Below are 26131 nucleotides of genomic sequence, written 5' to 3' on the forward strand. Positions count from 1 at the left end.
TGATGGACTTTGGGCCCTTGTCGAAGATCAGGTGACCGTAGGTGGATGGATTTACATCTGGGTTCTCAATTCTGTTCCATTGATCAATGTTTGATACACATATTTTTGGGGGACACAATTCAATCCATGACAACCTTCAATGAGACGAATTGACACAGTGGCTGTAACAACACATAATACACACACACCACACACGTACAACACACAGCATAATACACGCACAGCACATATATACACATACAACACATATCATACACAACACACACATATCCATTGGACTGTACTCTTCATCTGGTCCATGTTGTGGAGTTACCCCAAGGAGGGAAGACCCAAGACATGGAGAAAAGAGGAAGGGAGATGACCCTCCACTCCTTCTGCCTCAGGCTTCCCTTCCTCAGAGAAAATTTTTCTGACCCCCAGACCACGTCAAGACCTGTCACTCCCTCGCATGGCTCCCTGTCCATCCTCGATGACTCAGTCATGGTGGATGCAGTTGAAAGCTTTATTTGTGAGATTGTTTGGTGGCTATCTCCTCTCTAGATTGCACACACCATGAGGGCAAGGCCTGTGTCGGTTTTGCTCTCCCCTGTAACCTCAGCACATGATATAAGAGTTGGCACATAGTAGGTGCTCAATAAATGCAGGAATTAAGAGCCTTTGGAAGAGGGGATGGGTCCCAACTTCATTGAGGCTGTGGGCCTGACAACACAAGCATTGATGGCTGGTCCTTCTCAGGGTTCAGCCCCATCCCCAATATGGGTGACCCCATTCTGTAGGCCTGGAGGAGAGGGAGGGAGGACAGGATCCCAGAGAGAGGACTGGGAAGGGAGGGCCACATAGAGGGGAGCAACCAGAGCAAGTGGGTTTGCTGCTGTAGTTTTGTGGTAACAACTGTCTCCCATGACAAGCAATGACAAAAACAGGGAGTGTCAAAGGGACAGCAGCTGGGACCTTTCCTGTCTAATTTGAGCCCTCCCTGATCCCACCAGCCCCCTGTCTTCTCCATATCCTCATTCACTAGGCTAACCATCTGTCTGGTGGAGGTGCTCTAAGAAGGTCCAATAGCTGCCCAGTGCTTGTCCAGCCCTGCTGGCCTGCCCTCTGACATCCACCATCACAGGAGGGCACTGGGCCAGCTGAGAGGTGCCTGGGTTCTCGGCCCCTCCCTCTCTGGGCCTGGCTTTCCTCATTGCTAAATGGAAGGGGGCAGATGGCTGATGGACAAAGGCTCTTCCCTCCCAGGATCCGTGGGATCCTGGGCGAGCAGGAGGTGGGTCTGGGGAGACCAGAAAGGGCAGGAAACCCCTGCCTAGGGAATGGCTGTGAGGCCAGTTCCCCGTGGCCTCCAGGCCCAGCGCACACACAAGCCATGGGTCCAGAGCTCTGTGAGAGACAGCGAGAAAGAGCACAGGTCACACACTTGACACTGCTGCCAGGAGCTGGGGCCACAGAGAGGAACACAAATAGCCAGGCTTCACCACACCATTATAGGGCGCTTGGGCATGCGGCAAGGTAAGGGCTATAGTGGTGGGCTCACAGCGCTTGGGTGGCGGAGAGCAACTCTCTAGGGGGGAAGGAAGTATCATCCATTGTTTATTTATTATTTTTAACTTTTATTATTGTGACATAATTCACATAACATAAACACCACCATTTTAAGGTGTACGATTCAGTGGTTTTTAGTATATTCACAATGTCGTACAACTAGCCCCACTATTTAATTCCAGAACATTTCCATCATCCCAAAAAGAAACTCTGTACCTGTCAGCAGTCACTCCCCATTCTCCCCACTCCCAGTCCCTGGCAACCACTGGTATAATTTCTGTCTCTGTGGATTTGCCTCTTCCAGACATTTCATATAAATGGAATCATATAGACAATTTGTGACCTTTTGTGTCTAGCTTCTTTCACTTAGTATGTTTCTAAGATTCACCCATGCTGCAGCATGCATCAGCACTTTGTTCCTGTTTATAACTGAAGAATACGCCAGTGTATGGCTATACCGCATTGTGTCTACCCACTCATCAGTTGATGGACATTTAGGTTGTTTCCACATTTTGGCTATTAGGAGTCATCATTTATCAAACACTTTCACCATTCCAGGCACTGTTCTAGAAGTTCCACAGCCACGTACCAGTTAGCCCTTCACACCAGTCCTAGGAGGTAGGTATGTTCTGATCCCCTTTATGCAGATGGGAAAGAGATAGTGTGTCTTAGTCATCCAGCGCTGCTACAACAGAAATACTACAAGTGGATGGCTTCAACAAAGAGAAATTTATTTCCTCACAGTTAAAGTAGGCTAAAAGTCCAAATTCAGGGCATCAGCTCCAAGGGAAGGCTTTTTCTCTCTGTTAGCCTTCTTCTCTTCGGTGTTCCCCCAGACTAGGAGCTTCTCTGCGCAGGAACCCGGGTCCAAAGAACGTGCTCTGCTCCCAGCACTGCTTTCTTGATGGTATGAGGTCCCCCAGTTCTGTGCTTGCTTCCCTTTCCTTTTATCTCTTACAAGAGATAAAAGGTGGTGCAGGCCACACCCCAGGGAAACTCCCTTTACATTGGATCAGGGATGTGACCTGAGTAAGGGTGGTGTTACAATTCCACTCTAATCCTCTTTAACATAAATTACAATCACAAAATGGGGGACAACCACACAATTCTGGGAATCATGGCCTAGCCAAATTGTTACACACATTTTTTGGGGGACACAGTTCAATCCATGACACAGTGTTATGGATTGAATTGTGGTGGTGTAGTGGTTAAGATCTCGGCTGCTAACCAAAAAGCTGACAGTTAGAATCCACCAGCTGCTCCTTGGAAACCCTATGGGGCAGTTCTACTCTGTCCTATAGGGTCGCTATGAGTTGGAACTGACTTGATGGCAACGGGTTTGGTTTTTTGGTTTTATCTATATCTGATTATAATCCCATTTGGGAATGGGTTTTCTTTGTTATGTTAATGAGGCAGTATTAGTGTAGGGTGTGTCTTGAGTCAATCTTTTTTGAGATATAAAAGGAATAGATTCAGCAAGCAGAGATGGGGAAGATACATGCCATGCCACATGAAGATCATCAAGGAACTGAGGAACAGAAGCTAAAAAAGAGCCAAGACCTTCCTCCAGAGCGGACAGAGAAAGAGAGAGAGTTTCCTCTAGAGTTGGCATTCTGAATTCAGACTTATAACCTACTAAACTGTAAGAAAATAAATGTCAGTTTGTTAAAGCCACTACTTGTGGTATTTCTGCTATAGTAGCACTAGATAACTAAGACAGATGGGTTCAAGGATTTGCCTCACTGAGGTGACACCTGTTTCAGGACTCAAGCAATGATGTGATTCCCTCCCAAGTCAGGGCATTTAATTGCTAGTGTGAGACCCTCCAGAGCCCTCTTTCCTTGGGCACAGGGAATAACAACATTTGGGTGGTGGCTTCGGTGCAGTGAATTACTTAATATGGCCCTTCTAGCCATGGGCTTTTCGACTCCCACAAAATGATTGGGTGGGACTATGTAAATAAGGTTCTTGTGGTCCACCAAGGGGATTGGACATCTTGCTCACAATGCAAATAAGGTACATGGAACTCATGTGGTGGTGGGACCATGCAAATAAGTTGTATGGAACCCTAATGAGGGGATTGGTCACTTTTGCCATCCTGCTAGGCTTAAAAAAAGAGCCAATCCCAGAGCAGAAGAGGGACCTCACTACCATTAAGAAAGAAGAGCTGGGAGTAGAGTGTGTCCTTTGGACCCAGGACCCTGCACTGAGAACCTCCTAGACCAGGATACAGAGAGAGAGAGAGAGCTGGAACACTGGAGAGACGGCAAGAAGTAGCAGAGAAACAGCAACAGCAGAACCAGGAGACCTGCGAGAAAAGAGCTAAGTGCCTTCAGGCAGGAGGCTTCCTAGTGGAATGGGTTGCCTCTGGGAATTTGGCAGAGCTAGACTTGCCAACCCATGGAGCGAGAGAGCTGAGCGCCTTTGGACCGAGGCTTACTGGCAAAATGGGGTGGCTCTGAGCATCTATTGGCAGAGCTAAGGAGTTTTGTAACACTTGCCCTAGCAGGGCAGAGGCCAGGCCCAAGCAAACCAAAGGGCCAACAGCCAGAGAGAGGCTTGCCTGTAGGCAGGGCTGAGAAAAACTGTCCTGATCAAAGAACTGTATCCTGAGTCATTCCTGATCCTGAATTGTAACCTGTTACTTCCCTAATAAACCCCATAACTGTGAGTATGGTCTATGAGTTCTTTGTGGCCATTTCAAGAAATTATTGAACCCAGCAGAGAAGTAGAGAGTGCTGTGGGAGGGGTAGCTGGTGTGAGAATTGGTAAAAAGGTTGGAGAGAGGAGATATGTCTGACCTCTACTTCATCAGCCTTGGAGCTGATGTTGATCTTGATTCTCTCTCCCCCTTGTGAAGTTAGACAAGGAGGTCAGGCGACGCGTTGTGACGCCATTTTTATAGTGGCTACTCCATCAGCCTGGGTCCCTGAGTGCCTACCATGAGCAGAGCCCTTTGAATTAAGAGTTGGGAGTCCTGGGTTTGAGTCTCAGAGCTGACCCAGGATGTCCATGAAGAGGAACTGAGAAAGCTTTGTGATTCTAAGCACTGAGATTTGTTGGCTGTTTGTCACTGCAGCAGAACCTTGTCTTCCCTGACTGCCACGGCCCTCCATGGGCCAGGACCCACCCAACTCTCTGGACTGAACACCGTCCAGGCTTGCATATGCACAGGCACAGCTTGGGTGTATTTTTAAAACAATTAATTATGTGCCAAACTGGATAAAATCAAGATCAAGCTGTGCGGCTTGAGTTTCCAAGGGATCCGCGTGTATATTTTGGGAGCTGATTTTCTTGAGAAAAATCTGTCTGCGTGGTGGCTGAAACTTTACCCAGACAAGGCTCTCTCATGGATTGGTCTTATTCTGACCCCTCGCTCCTTCAGCAGATACTCAGAGCCAATAATAAGCATGTACTGAGGGTTTAACAGATACTGTACTGAGCACTTTTCATACATTTATCCTCCCAATTACCCTCTGGGGTAGGTGTTATTATCATCCCCATCTTCCAGATGAGGAAACCAAGTCTCAGAGAGATTAAGAGACTTGCCTACCTGGATGAACCCCCAAAACTGAGATAATCTTTAAACTTTAAACCAAAAATATTCCCTAAAGTCTTCTCTAAAGCAAAAAACAATTTAGCTCAATTAGTAAAGAATGTTTGCCTTGAACATTGTTACGGATTGAATTATGTCCTCCCAAATGATATGCTGTAAATCCTAACCTCTATGGCTGTGGTTAACCCTGAAAATTTCGTGATGCAGGAGAGTGGTTTATTGGCTCCTGAAAGTTTTCCAATGTGGGAGATTGGATTACTGGCAGGATTGTGGAGAGCGACACACATTCAAAGCGGCGCCGTTGGCCACCACCTTTGAGAAGGATTCCTCTGCCTGTTTCACACTTGGGTCAAAAGCTGATGCACAAGAGATTCGGTTGCTATGCAAAGCATACACTGCCCTTGTTTCTATCGGCCATGACTGAACCGCTTCAAACTGGTTCAAAGTCCTGCCTTGTTTTCGTGGGCCGTGACTGAGCTGTTTAGAACCAGTTCGAAGCCCTGACTACAGTCTTCTGTTAAAGCAATTAAGCCTGTGACTGATGGATCTAACCAACTACCACAGCAGAAGACCCATCAGCTTAGACTGAAGGGGACAGAGAAAGAATGAAAGGAAAGGATGCTGTCTGCCTCTTGGGATTCTATAGGCAGGAAACAGGCCAGAGGAGCTACATCTTGTCCTCTAAGAAAAGAAAAGGACAATCCTTGGAGCAGCCTGGAGATAGCAGAACTGTTGGAAGGAGCACAGGAAGCAGGCAGGGCCTTCTTGGTTTCAAAGGGTGAGGTCAAGGTCTCCTGGATCTCAAAGAATGGGGCCACAGCCTCCTAGCTTTCAAAGAGTCAGATCTTTGCCAACTCGGGTCTGGAATGTGCAGCTACCATTAAGGTGTGTGGGGGGATGGCTTGCTGCCCAGTCTGAGGGAGCAGGGCTGCCATGCCCAAGGGGAAGAAGAATGGGGCGTGCCGGGGCCGGGGGGGGTGGAGTCACAACTCAGATGGACCAAGTGAATGGGGCTACCCAAAACTGAAGGAGCAGAGTTGCAATCCCAGAGGGCCTGGAAGGCTGAGCTAAAGCCCAGGACTGAGGGGCCTCCACCCAGAATCCCAAGAGTGTGGCCAACACCCAGAGTCTGGAGTGAGAGGCCATTGCCCAGATGGTCTAAGAGAAAAGAGGATTATTTTCAAGCCTTGAGAACTAATGTAACTTTTTCTGCTGGATTTTGGACTTGCTTGGTACCTATTATCCCTTCTTTCCCTCCAATTTCTTCCATTTGTAAAGGAAATGTCAAACTTGTGCCTGTTCCACCATTGTACTTTGGAAACAGATAGCTTGTATTCTAGATTTTACAGGTTCACAGATGAAAAGGAATTTTTCCCAGGATGAAATACACCTAAAATCTCACCCACATTTGATTTAGATTCTTCAGAAGATAAGATTTAGGACTTGGAGTTGATTTAAGACTTTTGGGATGATGTGATGGGGTGAATATGTTTTGCATGTGGCAAGGACATGAATTTTTTTTTTTTATTGTGCTTTAGATGAAGGGTTACAAAGTAAATTAGTTTCTCATTAAACAATTAATATGCATACTGTTTTTGACATTTGTTGCCAACCCTGCAATGTGTCAACACTCTCCCCTTCTCAACTTTGGGTTCCCCCTTTCCATTCGTACGGCTTTCCTGTCCCCTCCTGCCTTCTTGTCCTTGCCCCTGGGCTGGTGTGCCCATTTAGTGTCATATACATGGTTGAGATACACGTATTATTGTTTGTTTTATGGGCCTGTGTAATCTTTGGCTGAAGGGTGAACCTTAGGAATGACTTGCTGTAAGTACCTACGAATCTCTGAGGGCGTTCTCTGGCCATGGATCATGCTCTGCTCCTTCCAGGAAGTTGATGTCTTTGGGAGCAGTCCTCAATCAACAGTGGATGGGAGTTAGTGGATAAATACCCTAGTTTTCTCACCCTTTCATTTGGACAAATCTGAGACACATTCTGTTCCATCTCCCAGAAGACCCAGCAGTATTAAGACTCAGTTGTCCCTGGCTGTCACTGCTCATTAATGCACCCTAAATTGGTTTCTTCCTTTCTTGCCTTGTCTCCTCACTTCCCGATCAGTGCTTCTTGGGAACACCTCCCAAGTGAACTACTTGCTCTCTCATCCTTGTCTCAGGGTCTGCTTCCAGAAAGCCCAACCCAGAGAGCAGCCAAGATTGTTAATAACAGAGATCATCCCTTGTTACGGATTGAATTATGTCCCCCTAAAATATGAGTTGGAATCCTAACCGCTATGCATGTGGGTATAATCTTATTTGGAAATAGGGTTTTATTTATTATGTTAATGAGGGTATATCAGTGTAGGGTGTGTCCTAAACCTAAATGCTTCCAAGTTCTAAGGAGCCACATAGACACAGAGATAAAAAAGCAGACATGCAGGAGAAGGGTGCTGGGGGAAGATAGATGCCATGTGAAGATCCACAAGAAGCCGAGGAACACCAGAGCTACAGAAGCTGAGAGAGACAAAGATCTTCCTCCAGAGCCAACACAGAGAGAAGCCTTCCCCTAGAGCCAGTGCCCTGAATTCAGATTTCTAGCCTCCTGAACTGTAAGAAAGTAAATTTCTGTTCTTAAAAGCCACCCATTTGTGGTTATTTGTGTTACAGCAGCACTAGGAAACTGAGACACACCTCTTATGTGCATGAGGGTTTACAAAGTGAGATCACATCTGCTACTGGCTCAGTCCCTACAGCAACCCCAGGAGGCAGGCATCAGGGGTTATCCACTCCATTTTACTGATGGAGAAACTGAGGCCCAGAGAGGAGCAGCGATTTGTCCAAGGTCATACCACTATCAAGCAGAAGGGCTAAAACTACTGTGTCCACATTCCCAGATTTGGACTTGGAGCTGCTCTGTGCTCCTCAGCAGAGCCCTGAGCTGGCTGGGAGGGGTTTCCACCCCTCTGACCGCTCTCCTCTGACTGGTCAGACCGGCTCTGGCCCCTGGATGGGCCTGGGACACTGAGGATGAGTGGACTGGTGGCAGGAGCAGCTGGTTATTAAATTCATCCATCACTCGAAGGCCTGACCTCATTCTGTCCAGGGAAAGCCAGTCCTGCCTGGGGGTTCCTGGGGAGCAGGGTGGGGTGGGATGCTGACCCAGCAGGAGGGGCAGGCGTGGGCTGTGTAGGGTCAGGGAGTAGCTACAGCAGGATGAGGTCAGGAGCAGCTCCTGGCCATCTGTGTCCCTGCAGCATGAGGGCAACCAGGGCCCCAGAGACAGGCAAGAGGATGTGGCAGGGCCAGTGTGATGCAGATAGACCCTGGCAGCACTTGGGCAGTGCCCTGAGGAGGGGACCCACTGGGGTCACTGCCTCTAATTCCCCCATCACTGCCTGAGCCATGGAAGATTTGAACCACCAGATCCAGGCTCCCAAGCCCCAGAAGACAGGGATCAGGGATCAGTTGCTATGACACGAAACCTGGGTGTACCTGTGGGGGGCCCACTGTTTAATTAGAACTAACTGTTTATCACACAGTGTTGGGCACTCAACTCGTGTCTTATTTCATCCACAGATGTATAAGGAATGATTAGGGGCTTGAGTTCTAGGGGCAGACACACCTAGGTCTGAATCCAAGTCTCACCCCATGAGTGTCTGTGCACCTCGGTGATTCGCCTCACTTCCCTAACCTTACTTTCCACATCTGTGAAATAGGGTTAATAATAGCACTCACCTCATGGGAGGACCATGGTAAGGATTCAATGATGATCACATTTAATGTGCTCAGCTCTGAGCTGCACATGGGACATTATTAAATGGCAGCAGTGATGATGACAAGCGCACCTACCGTGTAACAGGTGCTGTACTGAGGGCTTTCCATGGGTGCTCTTATTTAAACTTCGTAACCACCCTGAGGGGTGGGACTACTATTAGTCCCCCTCTTACAGGTAAGGAAGCCAAGGTTCAGTGGGGTGAAGTCACTGGCCCAAGGTCACATGGCTGCTGCGTGGCAGCAGTGGGATTTGAATTTAGGTCTCTCTGCCTTGGAGGGCTGATTAGGAACACCCACCTCCCCTCCCCTCCCAAACCAAAAAACCCACTGCTGTCGAGTTGGTTCTGACTCATAGCAACCCTGTAGGACAGGGTAGAACTGCCCCCCTAGGGTTTCCAAGACTGTAAATCTTTATGGAAGCAGACTGCCACATCTTTCTCCCACAGAGCGGCAGATGGATCAAACTGCTGACTTTTCGTTTAGCAGCCAAGTGCTTAACCACTGTGCAACCAGGCTCCTTTCCCCTCCCATACATGAGGTTAATAACCCACTGGCTCATTTCTCTGGTCCTTGAAGAAATGTTGCTGACTAAGGCTTTTCTGGAGGCCCAGAGAGGGCAAGGGACCAGCCCACAGCTGCAGAGCAGGATGGTGTCAAAGCTGGGACTAGAACCCAGGGCCTCCAGTTCCTCAGGCAGGCTTCTTGAGGGATCATTCAGGATGCTGGATGCCATTACCAGCTCAGGCGTCTGCTCTGGTCCCTTGAGGCAGGGGCTCCAATCGCCCTTCCCTGCCCCCACTTCATCTCCTCTTTGTAGAAAGGTTTCAAGCCTCACAGGAACTCCTGAGCTTTTCTTTCTGAGACCACTGAGGTGTGGGATTGAGGCTCCATTCTTTTCTCTTCCACTGAGAGGTAATTTGCCTGGAACATGTTGAACACTTAAAAAATTTGGTCACATTGCAACCGTCTGGGTTACCATGGTGACCTCACTTTGAATTTGCTTCCCGGGGGATTTGGTAATAATTAATACAGCACTGAGTGCTGGCTGCCCACAGCAAGTGTGGGGGAGCATTCCCAATTATCCCCAGGAACCACTCCCCCAGGGGCAGCAGCGCCTCCTCCTCCTAATAGGGTCCTAGGGTTCCCTGAGAAGGAAGGCAAGGGGAGAGGACCTCCTAACACTGCCCTCCCCTTCAGCACCCCAGCAGCCATGTTGTCAGAGCTTGGCTGGACTGGAGAGGTTTCTTTTACAGGTGGGGGATTCAAGGCTCAAGGGAGAGTAAGTGACTTGTCTAAGGCCACTGAATAAGACCCAGGCAGCCTGAGCATCAGCCAGAAGGCTGGTTTCCTAAGCTTCAGGACAGGGCTCTGGCGGTGCCAACGTTGCCGAAGGCCAGCGCCCAAATGCCTCCCTTTTCCACGGGCCCAGAACACTATCTTTTGTGGACAATTTGAGGGGGTTGATCATTGCCCTCCGTGGGGTAGAATTTTACAATGTAAATGCCCCAAGGAGTGGGCAATGGACCTTCGTTCAATCATTGCCCCTTCAGTGCTAAGCCAGTTATAAGACGCCCCAGGGTGTTGGGGCCCATCCTCTGAAGAAGTTTGGAAGAGGAAGCTGGATAGATTAGGATGTTGAGGGAAGACGTTCTGTGATGGAGACTGTGAGGGAGCTCCAGGCAGGGACTAGCCTTAGCCATTTCTGGAGAGAGGCATGGAGAGGGAGGAAGTGCAGTGGAGGGGCATTCTGCCTCCCATGCTCCTCTCCATTCCACTTCTCCCCTCCATGTCTTGGAAGCTATCCGCTCCAGTTCCTGTAGAGAGGGATAGTAGAAAGATGTGTAGTAGAAAGAACAAGTAATCTAGGTTTGAATATAAGCTCTATCCTATTTTTCAGATGGGGAAACTGAGGCTCAAAGAGCCCTCAGAGAGATCTAGGGATCCACAGACAGAAAGTGGTGAAGTGAGGATTTGAAACCACATCTGCACTCTTAACCATTACTTTTGGGCTGGGTTCTCTTACTATAGCTACTTTCTCCTTGGGTGCTGGTCTGAAGGTTTGGCAAGGTGTTAATACCAATGTACAGTTGGAGGAAGGTAGGATAGGTCCAAGGCTCCCCAAGGCTGGTGAAGGGCAGGGGATAGGAAGTGGAGCTGGTTGGCTTATCTGCTGGGAAACGGGAGCAAGTGTGGCTCAAGCACAAGGCTGGGAACTTGGGAGCTTCAACTATGGAGCTTCAGACATGGGAGTTTTAGCAAAGGAGAGACAGGGAAAGGAGAGAGGGGCTTTCATATCTTTGGTTACATCACAAAACTGAGTTTGCCTCACTTATTCAGCACACACAAAATAAAACCTGTTACTTTAGTATGCTGCCACCAGGTGGCGGTGTAATGTGACCACTCATATCATCAGATTGATCTCTATTTAAATAAAATTTTTCAAAAAGATAAAAATTCTTCAATGAGTTATAGCTATACATTATTTCACCTGATTTTAAAAATTAAGACATTATTTTAGGGGGAAAATGCCTGAGATATAATTTGGTTCCTTCTTCCATTATCCTTAATCTTTCTCTACCTACTCTAAATCTGGAGCTCTGATGACGGTGTGGTTAAGAGCTCAGGCGTGTTAGGGCTGCTAACCAGAAGGTCAGCGGTTCGAATCCACTAGCCACTCCTTGGAAACCCTATGGCTCTGTATAGGGTCACTATGAGTTGGAATTGACTCGGGTAGGGGTTTACTCTAAACCGTGGGCTCTCTGGTGATCTGCCTTCCTTTTTCTGTCTGGCTGGGCTCAACAACTGGATTCCACACCAAATGTCTTCATGTCAACTCAATATACTGGAAAGAACAGGCGACAGGGCATCAGCTCCCCTCCTCCACCGCAATTAGCCCTACTCTGGAGATAGCTCCCCTCACCCTCGGGTCATGCACTCCTACACAGGAGACTTTGCATATACTGTGGTTCTCCTCCCACTGGGTTTTAACTTTTGACTGCCTGCCTGCTGTACCAGAGGGTGAGTTCCTTGGGCATAAACGGGGATTCATCTCTGTAAGTGCCCCTCTCCTTAACCACAATACCTGGCACATGGATGATGATCAGCGGTTTGTTGAACGAATAAATGAATGGATGACTTTCCACTTCACAGCTGAGAAAACTGAGACTACTGGAGAGAAATAACAATTGGCATGTGTTATGGGCCTCCTACGTGCCAGGGGCATATTAAGTCATTAATTTCCACAACAATTTTAGGAGGTAGATACTATTATTATGTTCATTTTACGGATGAGGAAACTGAGGCTTAGAGACATTTGGGTGGGGGAGCAACTGAAGGAGAGGTAGTAAGACCAGTTCAGTCGGTCATTAGGGATGGGGGGCTGAGAGCAAGCATCATTCATCTATCGTTCATTTATTCAGAAGTTTACTGCAGTTAGATGCTAGGTATTTATGGAATCCCTGGTCTGCATTAGACCCTTCGGTCAGTATAGCACGCAGAGGACAGGAGCACCGGCCTGTCTTCCCTCTTCACTCTGGCCAGGGAGTGAGGAAGCCTGGGTTTAAACCTCAGTGCCTCGTTTATAACCCTCAACCCCACCCAGTAGCCCCAGACTCTCTTAGCATGTCCCCAAAAATGTTAAACTTAATATCCGCACAGCACGCGGTCTCAGACAAGAGAAGAGCTTCCTGGTAGCTTTCAAGAGAAAGCTACCACTACGAAGAAAGCCCAGTTGAAGTCTCCTTGCATCTCATTGGTCCTCATTAGGTTGTATGCCGTCCCTGAACCAACCAGGATGGTCTGAAGGCGGGTACTGGTGGATGAACTCAGTCCCCGGAAGTGGGAGGGGTCAATTCCAACCAATGTGCAGGCTGGGAAGGTAGACAAGTGAATTCCCTCAAAAAAAAAAAGCAAGGTCCTAGGGTGGAAGAAGGCGGCAATATCTGTCCACTCATTTCTTTTCCCCACAGCGGAGGACTTTTAGGTTAAGAGCTCTGACTCAAGGAGACCTGCTTGGGGTCCCAGCTTCTCTTCTCGTCTGTGAGCACTTGGCCCCGGCCTCAGTTTCCTCACATGCACAGGGATGTGGCGACCCACAAGAAGGCACCTGGCCCACTGTAGACCCCTCCTCAAACGGGCACAATGTTCCTGTTGGGCTGAATCAGTCTCCCACTACCAAACTGTGACAGGGCCCTGAGCACAAACCCCTGTCTTTTAGGCCGTATTTTTCCGAACTGTGAAATGACAAGACGAATCCCAGGTTGGGCAGAAATGAGGGCCTGGGAGGCTGGTAGATTGAAAGAAGCCAAAGGCTTACCCTGAAGTCCCCTTCCCTGGAATAATGGCAAGTATGGGTGGGGACCGACATCCCCCAACCACAGGCAGCATCTGTTGTTTTCCCTGCCCAGCACCTGCTTACTTTCCTGGTAATTGTATCCCCGTTTTCTCTTGAGCATGAGGTGGGCTCCACTCCTAGGCTAAGTCAATCTGTGTGTCATGCTCCCCAGGGCACAGTGATTGGTTAAGGGGTGGGCACAGGGCCAGGTAGGGCCAATCAGAGTGACTCTCAGGACTTCTGCTTTTTCCCATTGGAGGAGAAATAGGTGGATGTAGTCCCAGGGCTGCTGCCATCTGGAGACTGGCAATGAAGCCAGTACCCAAATCAGAGAGCTGACGCAAGAGACCAGGGGAAACCAGGGCTGACAGCATTATTCGAGCCCTTTCTTGAAGCTAACTGTACCTTCTGGAGTTTTCAACAGTGTGAGCCAATCAATTTTCTCTTTGCTTAAGCCTGTTTGGTTTGGTTTTATGTCACTTGCAACCCAAAGGGCCCTACGTGATACCCCCTGAGCTTGGGATATAGAAGAGCAGGTGGGGGGTGGGGGAGTGGGAAGGGAAGGTTGAGACTCAAGATCTCTTATCTAGAGTGGGTGGTGGGTATTGATCAGTATTGATCATGGCAGCTGCATATGGTGATTCTGACCCTGACGTCTTCCTAGACATCTGGGGAAGGTAGGTATGCGCAGCTGTGGAGACAACAGCTACCCGAACAGGGCAGCTGTTTGGTCAGCATCAGCAGCAATACTTGGGGGAAGAGGTCATTCAGTGGTAACATTAGAGATCCCCCAGAGTGACCTCTTTCTTACAGCCCTTTCTGCCCCTACCTCCTTGGAGCCTCAGTGTGCCCTGTCCCCCCAGATAAGTCCACTGGGAGGGGATGACATCCAGGGGGCCTGCTTTCCACAGACGCCCTGACCCAGTCTTGGGGTCTTGCAGGACAATCTCCTGGTAAAAGTACCCAGGCACTGGAGCCAGACCAGCCTGGGTTTAAACCCCAGCTTCATTTACCGCCTATGTGACCCTGCTCAAGTTTCTCTGTCTCAGCTTCCTCACTGGAGGCCAGGATAACTCTACTAACCACCAACACTGCTGTGGGAGTAAATGGGCCTATGTGGACATGGGGTCTGGCACGAGAAAAGCGCTCAGAGAAGTTTTTCCATTGGTGGTGGTGCCTTTGGGGGCCAGCTGGTCTGCAGAACAGCTTCTGCCACCCCCCAGGGTCTTTCCCTCAGAAGGCCCCGTGCCCGCTGCATCGACCTGCTGCTGTGCCTGAAATGCCCCCACTGGGCTTGTTCCTTTGGGTCTTGAGGACATTTTCGGCTTCCAGTGTCGCTGCAGGAATGGTGCACTCTCAGGAGAGGGAGCATATTAAACTGTCGGTTCCCACCAGGGTGCGCAGATATATAGAGGCTTGGGAAGGTGGTAACAGCATTCCCAAAGCTATTTTTGATATTTCAAGAAGCCAGGATGCGACTGCACAGGTGACTTGAAAGGTTGAATTCCCTCACTTTTCAGCTCCACTGGCCATGGCTGTCGATCAGAAGTTCTATTAGCAGTCATGCCCTCGACTAATATAGTATCGTAATGAATTAATACGCATACTTAGTTTTGTTTGTTGGCAAAAATCCTTCAAACATGGAGCTCATAGGAGAGGAAGTTGATAGGGGCCTTGGAGGAGGAAAGACTGGGACTCACTGCCTTGAGCTTTGGCTACCAAAACTACTGATGTGGTGGACATTTGTGGGTTTCTTAACCCTCCTCAGCCCAACAGCACCTTTGTTTCTTTTGGGTAACGACCTGTTTCTGTGTGTGGCCTTGGGGGCCACAAATCACAAGCTCTGTCTCCTGCTGTGAAGCTAAGGGGGCCCCAGACTCCTGCTCTCCTTCCCAGAGCCCAGCCAAGGAGAAGGCATGTGACTCCAGTGTGGACTCTCTGTATTAGCTTTTGCTGTGGTAACAAACAGCCCCCAAATCTCAGTGGCTTGCACCGATATCATGTTTTGTTTTGCTCACAGGTCTGAGGGTTGGCTGTGGCTCTGCTCAGCTCTCACCTATGTGTCTGAAGGTGGGGCCCATATCTGGGAAATACTGCTCTCCTGGCAGAGAGAAGCAAGAGGCTAACCTGAACCACTCAGGTGCATTGAAAGCTTCTGCTCAGATCTGGTGCATATCTGCTCACATTCCACTGGCCAAGGCAAGTCACCTGGCCCATTCCACCTCTGCGGAGAGCAAATGCACTCCATCCATAGCGAGGAGAGGCAAGGTGGATGTTTCATTCTCTCAGAGGAGAGGGCGCGGATAAGGGGAACAATAATACACATCCACCCTAGTCTCCCAAGACTGACTCGAGAGAAGTTAGGACATGGACCCATTCATCCCAGGGCTAGGGCCCAGGCTCTGCTGAGAAGCTCCTGTCTCCGATACCTCCCAAGATGGCTGGCTCCTATCTGTTCCCAGCTGGCTTCTTCAGCCTTCCAGACAGCCCTGTGTGAGCGTGTGTGCCCCATCCGCTTCCACTGAATTCCCTTAGAGCTGATACTGGCTGCAGTCAGTTTCTATGTATCACAGTATCAAAATCCGCAGATAAGAGAAGAACATATAATAATAACAAATTGAGGAGATGGTAACAGAATTTCTTCTGGGAAACAGGAGGGCTAGCAATTTAAACTGGGGGAGATCAGTGTGCTAAAAGTGGTTGGCAAGGGGAATCCACGACAAGGGCCTCGAGGGAGGCCCAGGGGCCCGAAGGAAGAACAGAGCTGAGAACAGCCTTACTCACATCCCAGTGTGGAGCCAGCTAAAAACATTCTGGGGTCCCTGGGTGATGCAAAAGGTTTGCACACTCGGCTACTACTAACCAAGAGGTTGGAGTTTGAATCCGCCCAGAAGCATCTCAGAACAAAGACCTGGCAATCTAGTTCTCCTAGATCAGCCACTAAAAATCTGAAGGAGCACAGTTCTACTGACACACCTGGGCTTGTCATGGGTCAGAATCCACTCAATGGCAACTGGTTTAAAAACATGCCAAGTCCTGGCCCCAGCCCCAGCCCCACTCACACACATCCCGTCAGGCCCCAGGCCCCAGCCAGGACTGAAGTGTCCTCTTACTACCCTCTAGTTCCCAGTATCTTAAGCCTGGCTGCATATTAGAAACTGCTGAGAATTAAAAAAAAAAAAAAAAAAATGCTCCGGTTCCTCCCCAGCCCGGTTCCATCAGACTCTCTGCGGGGTGTGTCCTGGGCATGGGCATTTTTAAAAGCTCCCCAGGTGACTCTAATGAGCAGCCAGGGTTGAGACCTGCTGCCCTCTTTCTTCCAAGCCCCTTCCTGCCTGTGGAGTAGAAGCTGCTCCTGCTGCAGGGCACGGTGAGGGATGTCAGTCCCGCGATAGCATGTTTTCAACAGAAAACACAAAGAATCTGGATTATTTTCATCTAAAATCTCCCAATTTTTAAATGTTAGCTCAGATTTATTAAATTCTATTCAGGGCAAACATAATATGTCTGCAGGCCACTAAATAGGAACCCCTGGGCCAGAAAGTCTCTTTAAGTTTTCCTATTCTTGGCCTGCTCCCATCTACTTGACTGTCTGGAAGTCTCTGGGTGTGTGAGAACAGCAGCACTGAGTGTGACTTTGTGCTGTGCTTGGGCTGGGGCTGGCTACGCCCAAACACATCAGAGCCCAAGCACCAGCAACAGATGAACTACAGAGAAGACGAGAGACTATAGTCACCGAGACAGGCCGAGTCCTCACCAATAACTGTCTGTTCCTTGGTCCCAGCCTTGCTTTCCTCAACAGGCTACCAACTGTGAGCCCATGCTGCCGCTGTCCCTGCCCCCAGCCAGTTACCTCGGCAGAACCAACAAGCAAGGAAGCCTGGGGGGCAAGTGCCAGCTGGAGGATTCTTACCTTACCCCAAGCTCACCCAAAGCTTGCGTATTTTCCCTTTTTTGCAGTTGCTGTTTTGGCTTGTAATTACATTTAAAAAGTGTTTTAAAACAACTTTTTTATTATAAAAGTAATGTTTATTGTAGGAAATTTGGAATATACAGTAAAGTATAAAGAAGAAAATTAAAATCACCTATAATCTTAACTGAAGGAGCCTTGGTGGCGCAATGGTTAAGCGCTCAGCTACTAACTGAAAGGTTGGTGGTTTGAACCCACCCAGCATCTCCACGGGAGAAAGACCTGGCAATCTGCTCAAGTAAAGATTACAACCTAGAAAACCCTATGGGGCAGTTCTACTGTCACATGGGGTTGAAATCGAATCGACAGCACCTAACAACAACAATTTTAACTGGCCCTTGGGTTCTGAATACAGAGAGATCCTAGGTCATTCTGAAGAAAGTCCCCACTTCACTGTGCCGAGTGAGGGGCCCACCAAGTCTTGTCCAGTGGGAACAGTTAGCTCCATTTCTTGAGAGCCGGGACACTAACATCTTCAAAAGGCTGGCCCATCAGACTGCCAGAGTAAGACCTTGAGAATCCACCTTAATTCTTAGATCCACGTTTCTTCTTCCTAATACATAATAACAATCATTATAATTAGGTTCACGTCTTTAGGGAAGAATCTCTGTTGTCCTGCGGGGCTGGCAGTTAAACAAAAACTCTCGCTAAGGCCAAATGTGCCCTCTGGTGGCAGCTGGAGGGGATGGCTTCAAGCAAGGGCTGGGCCCCGGGGTCGGCCCTCCGTCTCTCTCCCTCTCTCTCTCCCTCTCCCTGTCTCTCTCTCTCTCTCTCTCTCTCTCCCTCTCTCTCTCCCTCTCTCTCTCTCTCTCTCTCTCTCTCTCCCTCTCCCTCTCTCTCTCTCTCTCTCTCTCTCTCTCTCCCTCTCTCTCTCTAGTCACTGGTTCTCAAAGTGGAGTCTCACGGCTAGCAGTATCAGCCTCACTCGGGAACTTGTTAGAAATGCAATTTTTTAGGCCCTTCCCAGACCTACTGAATCAGAAACTCAGAGGATGGGGCTCAGAAATTTGTGCTTTAATAAGCCCTCCAGGTGGTTTTGATAAACACTCAAGTTTGAGAGCCATTCTTCTAAATAAGTACTAGTAGTGGATGAGTGTGTCAAAACAGCATAGGTCCCTGAGCGTAAAACACTGTCCTCAAGACCCAGCTGCTGAGCAATAAAGGAAGGGAATGGCGAGGAACTGACAATGCGGAATGCACTGGTGCCAGGGCAGCTTGGCCAAATACACCACAGAAAGGTCTCTGCCCCCACACCAAATCCTACCTCCCTCTGAACCCTGCGGCATCTGGAGGCTGCAGAGCTGGGATATACAGGCAGAACAGATATCTCTCAGACCAAACTGATCCAGGCTTCTCAGATGGGGTTTAAAAGGCCACACCATGCTGTGTAAAGGGGCTTCTTAGACAGAGACCAGAGTTATAATGGCAGAGTGACTCCACAACCCTAGAAAGCCCATTCTGAGAGGGATATAAGACTTGAACCTCAGGCAGAAGACAGAGGAACTAAAAGCAAAAATTGAGATAGGAATAAAGCAGAAAAACTCAAAACCAAAATCCAAGGAAGGAGGGGGGAAAGAAGAGCAGTGTGATCAGATGGAAGGTCCTCGGAGACACGCATTTAACCAGCTACCTTCCTGGAGGAAATGTTCTATAGTTCGATGACTGTCAAGATGAAAAACCCCCACACTGACTTCAGATAGCGGTGCAGGCTCTTGGGGAAATGGGGTCTAACGCTCCAACTGTGTAAAGAACGGATAGGCCCCCAGCAGGTTCCCTGCAGCGAGGTTTCCCAGACAGAGAAGGGATTGTTCTCCGTGCATCCAGCTGTTTAGGAAATCTTTGCATCTGGTTAACTCAAGCAGGAGTTTGTAGAGAAAATCTGACAAGAAAAACAAGGTTTCAGCGGAAACCAGAGACAGGCAGATGGGAGGCGTCATGGTAAATATACCACCTCAAAATTTTCCCTCCCCGTTCCAGAAAGTTCTGTTTATACTGTCATTCCAATAGGACTGCTACAGGAATGCCCTGATTAAGACATATTTCAGATTACAGGTCTTATCTATTCTTTAGCCTTATTCATTCATTAAGTATATATCGTGCACCTACTATGTGGCAGTCACTGTTCTAGGTTCTGGGGTTACTCCCCTCATGGAGTCTACATTCTAATGGAGGGAGACATAAACAAAATAAGTAAAACATAGAAGCTTTGTTGTTGTTAGTTGCCGTAGTTGGCGCCAACTCATGGTGACTCATGTACAGAGCAGAACTGCACTCCATACAGTTTTCAAGGCTGTGACCTTTTGGAAGCAGATCGCCAGGCCTGTCTTCCAAGGCATCTCTGTGTGTGTTCGAACTGCCAACCTTTTAGTTAGCAGTTGAGCACTTAACTGTTTGCGCCACCCAGGACTAAAATTACGTAAGGTTTAAAAAAATAAATAAAACCTGTTGTCATCGAGTTGATTCCGACTAATAAAGACTGTACAGGACAGAGTAGAACTGCCCATAGGGTTTCCAAGGAGCGGCTGGTGGATTTGAACTGCCGACCTTTTGGTTAGCAGGCGTAGCACGCCTTAGCTCTTAACCACTGGGCCACCAGGGCTCCATATAAAGGTTTAGAGGTCTTCATTTCCAGCTTGCCTCTCAATTAAACCCTTAATTCTGTGTTTTCAAAGCCTTGTGTGTAGGCTTTTTCTGGACTAGGAGGGAGAGGGTGACAGTCTTCATGTGAGTTATGAAGTCTTCACTAGAGTTTTCCTGTTAGGAGAGTCAGCTCAGGACAGGGTTTCTAAAACAAAGAATGTGCCAGTGAGTCATCTGGAGAGCTTTTTAAAATGCATATTCAGATTCACTGGGTCCTAGAAAGAGCCCAAGAGCCCGAGAGTCTGTTTCCAACAAGCCCCTGAGGGGGACACTGGTGGTTCAGTGGTAGAATTCTCATCTTCAATGCCAAGACTCTGGTTTGATTCAGGCCGATGGAGCTCATGCGCAGCCACCACTTGTCTATCATTGGTAGTTTGTGTGTTGCTATGATGCTGAACAGTTCTCAGCGGAGCTTCCACACTAGGACAAACTAGGAAGAAGGGGCTGGCAATCTGCTTCTGAAAATCAGCCAAAATCAACCCTACAGCTCACAACAGTCCAATCCACAACTAATCCTGAAGATGGCACAGGAACAGGCAGCCTTTCAATCCATTGTGCACGGGGTCCCCATGAATCAGGAGCTGACTCAATGGCAGCTGACAACGAGCTCCCAGGGGACACTGGGGCTACTAGTCCACAGTTGTGGATCACAGTTGTGAGTAGGAGTCATGCTGTCAGATGGAGCTAGCCCCAGGAACAGGCATTCTTAGCCAGGGCCCTACCCTTACCAACTCCTTGCTGCTGGTCTGGACTTCCATGTGGGCGGCCTTGGGTAGAGCACTCTTTAACATCCTGGCACACAGTCTCCATAGCAACTCCTTCAAGCAGGCAGGGCACAAAGAATCAATACTCCTTCTTAAAGGTAAGGAAACAGAGCCCCAGAGAAATTAAGGGAGGTCACAGAGCCAGTGGTGGCAAAGCTGGGACCAGACTCCCATTTCCCCCCAATCCGTCTAGAGGGCTTGCCTGTGCTTTGCATGGCCTAGAGTAGACTCGGGCGATTAGAGAGGCGGGGAGGCCCTTGGCAAGTGCTTTTAGGCCTGTAAAGAAGCCAGCTCAGCAGTAAACTTTGTTTGAGAGTCATATAAAACGATGCATTTACAGGTCCCAGAGGCCCTCTAACCCAACCGGCAACAGGTCTAGCTACTGCAGCCCACCTGAAAAGTTTACTAGCTTAACGTCACTGAATTGATCTTGGAATAGGTTTCCAGTTTACTCTTTAGCTCCCTCTGGTGTGGTGTGAATTTTGCAAGCAGCAATCTGACAGCAGCTGTTAGAAATGTTCAGCCCTCTCAGGTGGGCTTTGCACTGTCTGAATTAATATAGCTGGGGTGAGCACGGGGAAATGGGGTGAGAGGAGAAAGGACTATTCCTTCTCATTTTATAGGATCTCTTGGAAAGATTATCACAGACAGAACGGATGTAGGACAGCTATTTCCTTATATAAAGTTGGGAGATGTCAATAAAGAAAGGCTATTCGGCCACTAAAAACACACTCGGCCTGCGCAATCTGTAAATATTTAATCCATCTAGAATGACAAACACTGCTTTATGGCATGTAATAAATTATAATGTACTAAGAGCCATTTCATGATGAGCCTAAAATAACAAAGACAACAACTGGCGATTTCCTCAGTGGAAAAGAACGTGCCCATAAGAACGCTGCAGGCAGACACATTCTTTCAGGGAAGGCAAAGGCAAAAGCCAAGGTGTTTCCCTTGGGGAATCTGCTCATGGTATTAAGTGTCGTGTGTCTAGCAAGAGAATTAATGGCCAAGACTCAGAAAGGCTATCCAGCAATAGGGACAGAGGGTGGGGTGCCAAAAGCAGAATTTTCCAAAACTGGAGCCAAGACCAATCGTAACAATGACCAAGAGAGGAAAACATGGGACAAGAGAGGCAGCTGGCTTCTCAGAAGATGAAAACAGAAGAAGCCTCTAAAACCCAGGGTGCACAAGAAAAGTATTACTTTGGAGTTCAGTTCAGGATCTATAGCAGATAGGGTTGTACCAGAAAACAAGTCAGCCTTGGTGCCAATCAGATGAGAAAAAGACAGAGAGAGAGATGAACATGTCTTAAGAAGAGAAATAAAATCAACTTGAGATGGATTCTTCCAGAATCCCGTGTCTGCTCTCTGCCAAGTGGCTTAAGCTGTGTGGGGCACCATCATCTGAAGGGGTGCTGAGATGATGAGAGAACAAGATAGTGAGCATCTAAGCCCCGCTCAGAACAATCTACCTGGCTGTGCCCTCCTGAAAAGTTAAAAAGGCAGAAAACTAGTTTTATCTGCAAGAAAATGTTTATTCTTTTGAACCCCACAGGAGAAAAAAAAAGAACACAGCCAAGTCCAAGTATTAAACAAAAATAGTGTCCCAGAAGGCAGCAAAATGGGGGGAACCTCAACACAAAGTCAGTGACAGTTTTCCATGTTTTTGCACAAAGATGAAAAAAATCTATGACAATTCTGAGTAACACTTTCATGGTGACAATTACACAAGATGATTCAAAAATGCAAAATGGCAGCAACATGCACACCTGGCTAAAGCTAGAAGTTTTTTATCCCAAAATAAGATGATTAAAATGATGATTATTTTTAATACTTCTATTTTACTGACTTGCTTGTCCTACTTAATTTGCTTTAAATGAGACGTACATGCCAATTAACAGGAAATTTTAGAAGAACTGTGTCCTTCCAGAATCTAAGACAAGGAAGCAAAACGAATCTATTTGGTTTCTTAATTTTCCGAGTTTCCAAATATAATTTTGATTTGCCCCTTCCTGTCCCAGGCCCTCCCCCCACCCCCACCCTGGTTCTTAAACACTTCCAAAATTGCCAGTGCAAACACTTTTCTACCAATGTATAATATACATTTGAAACTGAAATCTTTATGCAGTTTTGATTTAAAAAAAACTCTTAAAAACAAACAAGCCATCCTTGGCACAAGAGCTGAGAAATAGCTCCTTTTCAATCGACAAACACAAGATGATGAAAAGTGGAAAACAGAGTTAAATGAGTTTAAAAATTTTTAAAAAAGAAAAAAATAACCTAGAACCGCAGCTTTTATTAGCCATCATTACAATCTCTCACATACAAACACTGCCCAGCTCCCCTTCCCAAGGTGCTTTACTCCAGGCAATTACAGAACACTGTGGTGCTTTCTATTAAAAGCAACAGAGAAGATACAACCTTGGTGGTAACAAACAGCCCAGCTACCCACCAGTTTTACAGCAAGGATCCACAGTGAGCTTGATATAGATAGACGATAGATGATAGTAAAGGGGGAAATAGTTTAAAATTATCAAGTTTCCTCTTGAAATGTCTTTTCCCAAGGCACTGTGAACAAGACTGCTGCTAGCAATTTCCTAGGACTAACCACACGGATGAGAATATAAATATTTCAAACACAAGCCCTGTTACAGTATCACGGCTCGCCTCATCACTTAGGTCTCTCATCTCAGCTGAAATGACACTCTCTGAATTTGTTTGGTCCTTGGAGGGATAATCAATTTTTGTTTTCTGTAATATCAGTAATCATCTTCTTGAATGCAGCTACAAAATCAAAGCTGTGTTAGATTATTTAACCCTTTCACTCTAAAAACTGAAAGTTTTCATTATCCCATGTGAATCCAATGTGCAGGTTTTGCTTGCTTAAGAACAAAACAAAAATAAAGGGTTGAAAAGCAAAAACCCTAACTTTTTTTTTTTCTTCAAGAGGAAACCATGTAAGAATACATAAAAGGCAAAACTGGCTACTTGAAATCCAAGAATGGTTTTAATGTGCTGACCGAGAAAAATAAACTGCAAAGTTCTGTGAGGTCTTCTAAAAATTTACAAGAAAAACTGATGGGCAGTTCTAATCAGACTTGGATGGTATCTTTCCCCCCCATTTTTAAAATGACACCATATACAGTCCCACAAAATACAATATAAACTTTTTTTTTATCTTGACTGCCAGAGATGCTCCTTTGCGATGCTTTCTGGTAACCAAATGGTTGGGCAAGACACACAGCTGGCCTTCATTTCTTCAGAGGCTGGTAAACAGAGGCATTGGGATCAAGTCCAGAGGGGCTGGTCTCCACAAATTTGGAAGAGTAATGGGGGGAAACGGGGCTCAGGGGGCTGGTGGCGGCACTGTACGTTATGCTGGGCATGACGGCCATGACCTCGGCTATCTTCTGTTTTAGGTCCTTGATTTCCTGGTCTTTCTGAAGGATTTGTCCTGGAAGATCAAAGACCCATTGTTAGTGAAGAGGGAGAGCTCACCCAACACAATGCCCTCTTAGGACAATCCCCGAGTGGATTCAGGTCAACGTGAACAGCTCCAGCCTGATGGTTTGTGAGGACAGGCAAACTTTTCCTGTAAAGGGCCAGAGAGTAAGTATTTTAGGCTTTGCGGGTCACATACTGTCTTTGTTGTTGAGTTTTGTTTGTGTTTTTTCCAACCATGGAAAAATGTAAAAAACAATCTCACATTCTTAGCTCACAGGTGCTACAAGAACAGGTGGCAGGCTAGATTTGGCCTGTGAGCTCTGTAGTTGTTTGACCCCTGGTTTAGAAGTAAAAAGGGATTCTGTTCATGTAGGTGTGACTACAGTGAAGAGTCCACGAGCCGTGTTTAAACATGGCAGTCACCTATGACAGCCTCACAGTGGTGCTGATTTTGAATTGTGGCTTTACCTCTTGAACTGGAATTTTTTTTCCTGAGACGATGGACTACCTCTGAGTGTTATTCCAAGGAATACAGCACAACCAAGGTCTCAGAATCAGTAACACAAGAGGTTCTCTCACGGAAAACAGAAGGAGCTCTATATCTGCTGCCCTGAGGGGATTCTCCAGGACCCAGACCACTCGCCCTTGCCCTCACAGAGGGAGCCTCCTGGCACAGTGCCCCTCAGATGGGCTACCCAGTCTGCATTGGAAGGACATTTTAACAATATCCTATTCAGCTTCACAGCACACCCTCCTCCCTCGCTCCACTTCAGTTTCTGATCCAATCAGCTCCCGCCTGCCTTGGGGCCCGTTCCCCTTCTGTGCTTCTCCCACTCTTTCTCGTTCTCCTGAGGTTTCTGATTCTACTTCCTCAGCAAAGCTTTCCCTGGCCCTCCCATTCTAGATTCTCCTCTCTTCCTAGATTTTCAACACACTTTAAACTTTCCTTCCTGTTACTTATTCTTTGTAAGAGTGACAATGACTACAAAAGCTAGCACTCACATAGAGCTTTGGGGGTGTCAGGCACTATTCTAAGTGCTTCATATTTACTTCTCACAACAACGCTGAGAGGCTGAGTGACTTGTCAAGGTATACAGCTAGCAGCAGAGCTAGAATTCAAACCCAGCAGTGTGGCTCCAGAGTTTGCACTATTAGTGCTTTGTGTCCAGGGCAGACTGTCTTATTTTTTTTTTAAATTGCTGTATCCCTAGTGCCCAGCCCAGTGCCCTGCTCAACTCAAAAAATATTTGTTCACTGAATGAGGTAGATATGATTATCTCTGTTTTAAAGATAAGAAAGCAGAGGCTCTACAAGTTATATATCTTGCCCAAAGTCATTCAGTTAAGAGGTGGAGGCAGGATATGAATCCAGGACCACTTTGTTCCAAAGTCCACGCAATTTCCATCACGCTATGAAGATCCCTGGTCTGCTGAGGGAAAGAAACACTTAGCAGTAACCTTCCAGAAAATTAAATGCTTAAAAAAAGGGGGTAGGGGATTGCATCTGAGTTACACTCATTTTGAGACTGCTCATGGGTCCTATAGGCAACAGTAATGTATTTGAAATGTAGGAGAGCTTGGTGGCATTTCTTAAAAAGGATGTAGCAGAGATGAAAGTCATTTTGGAACCAGGATAAATCAAACAATACAGAAAGTAGAAGGAGAAAAGCAACAAGGGGTTTGATATGAATTACAAAGTTCAGTTTCTTATTAGAATATTCTGAGCATGACAGTGGAGGGAGGCCGTGGGGAGGGCAGCGGCAAAGAGCCTTGGAAAGAACTGCTCCCTCTCGCTTCCTTCATGTCCCCTCAGCATTAAATAAGCATAAAATATCCTCCTTCTCTTTGAACAAAATAAGCCTCAGATGAATAAAATACCTAATGGCATCAGATGTATAAGCCCCTATATCTTTTTCCATGCATATTTTGATTTATTTGATTTATTTTCATCAGTAACATGCAAACATTCTCAGAGTTTTGGAAAGTAGTCTCTTTGCTTCTTAGTCACTTTATAAGGATTCCTAGGCTGGCGGCTACTCTGAGACCAGGTGCTACTTCAGTCCGGGGGTGGTGTGTGTGTGTGTGGGGGGGTGTGGGTGTGTGTGGGTGTG

At 47.4% G+C, this 26131-nt stretch overlaps 1 protein-coding gene across 2 annotated transcripts in view; it reads right to left on the minus strand.

Annotated features, from left to right (window-relative positions):
• Nucleotides 1-22858: 22858 nt before the first annotated feature.
• The window catches only part of MACO1 (macoilin 1), a 63222-nt gene continuing 59949 nt past the window's right edge, over nt 22859-26131 (minus strand). For both annotated transcript variants that reach the window (XM_023732094.1, XM_012555789.2), the window contains one exon: nt 22859-24031. In XM_023732094.1, the coding sequence (XP_023587862.1) occupies nt 23829-24031 (203 nt within the window). In that variant the 3' untranslated portion in view covers nt 22859-23828. The remainder of the gene's footprint in view (nt 24032-26131) is intronic.

Source organism: Trichechus manatus, unplaced genomic scaffold (genome assembly GCF_000243295.1).
Source record: "Trichechus manatus latirostris isolate Lorelei unplaced genomic scaffold, TriManLat1.0 scaffold00048, whole genome shotgun sequence".
Taxonomy (NCBI): domain Eukaryota; kingdom Metazoa; phylum Chordata; class Mammalia; order Sirenia; family Trichechidae; genus Trichechus; species Trichechus manatus.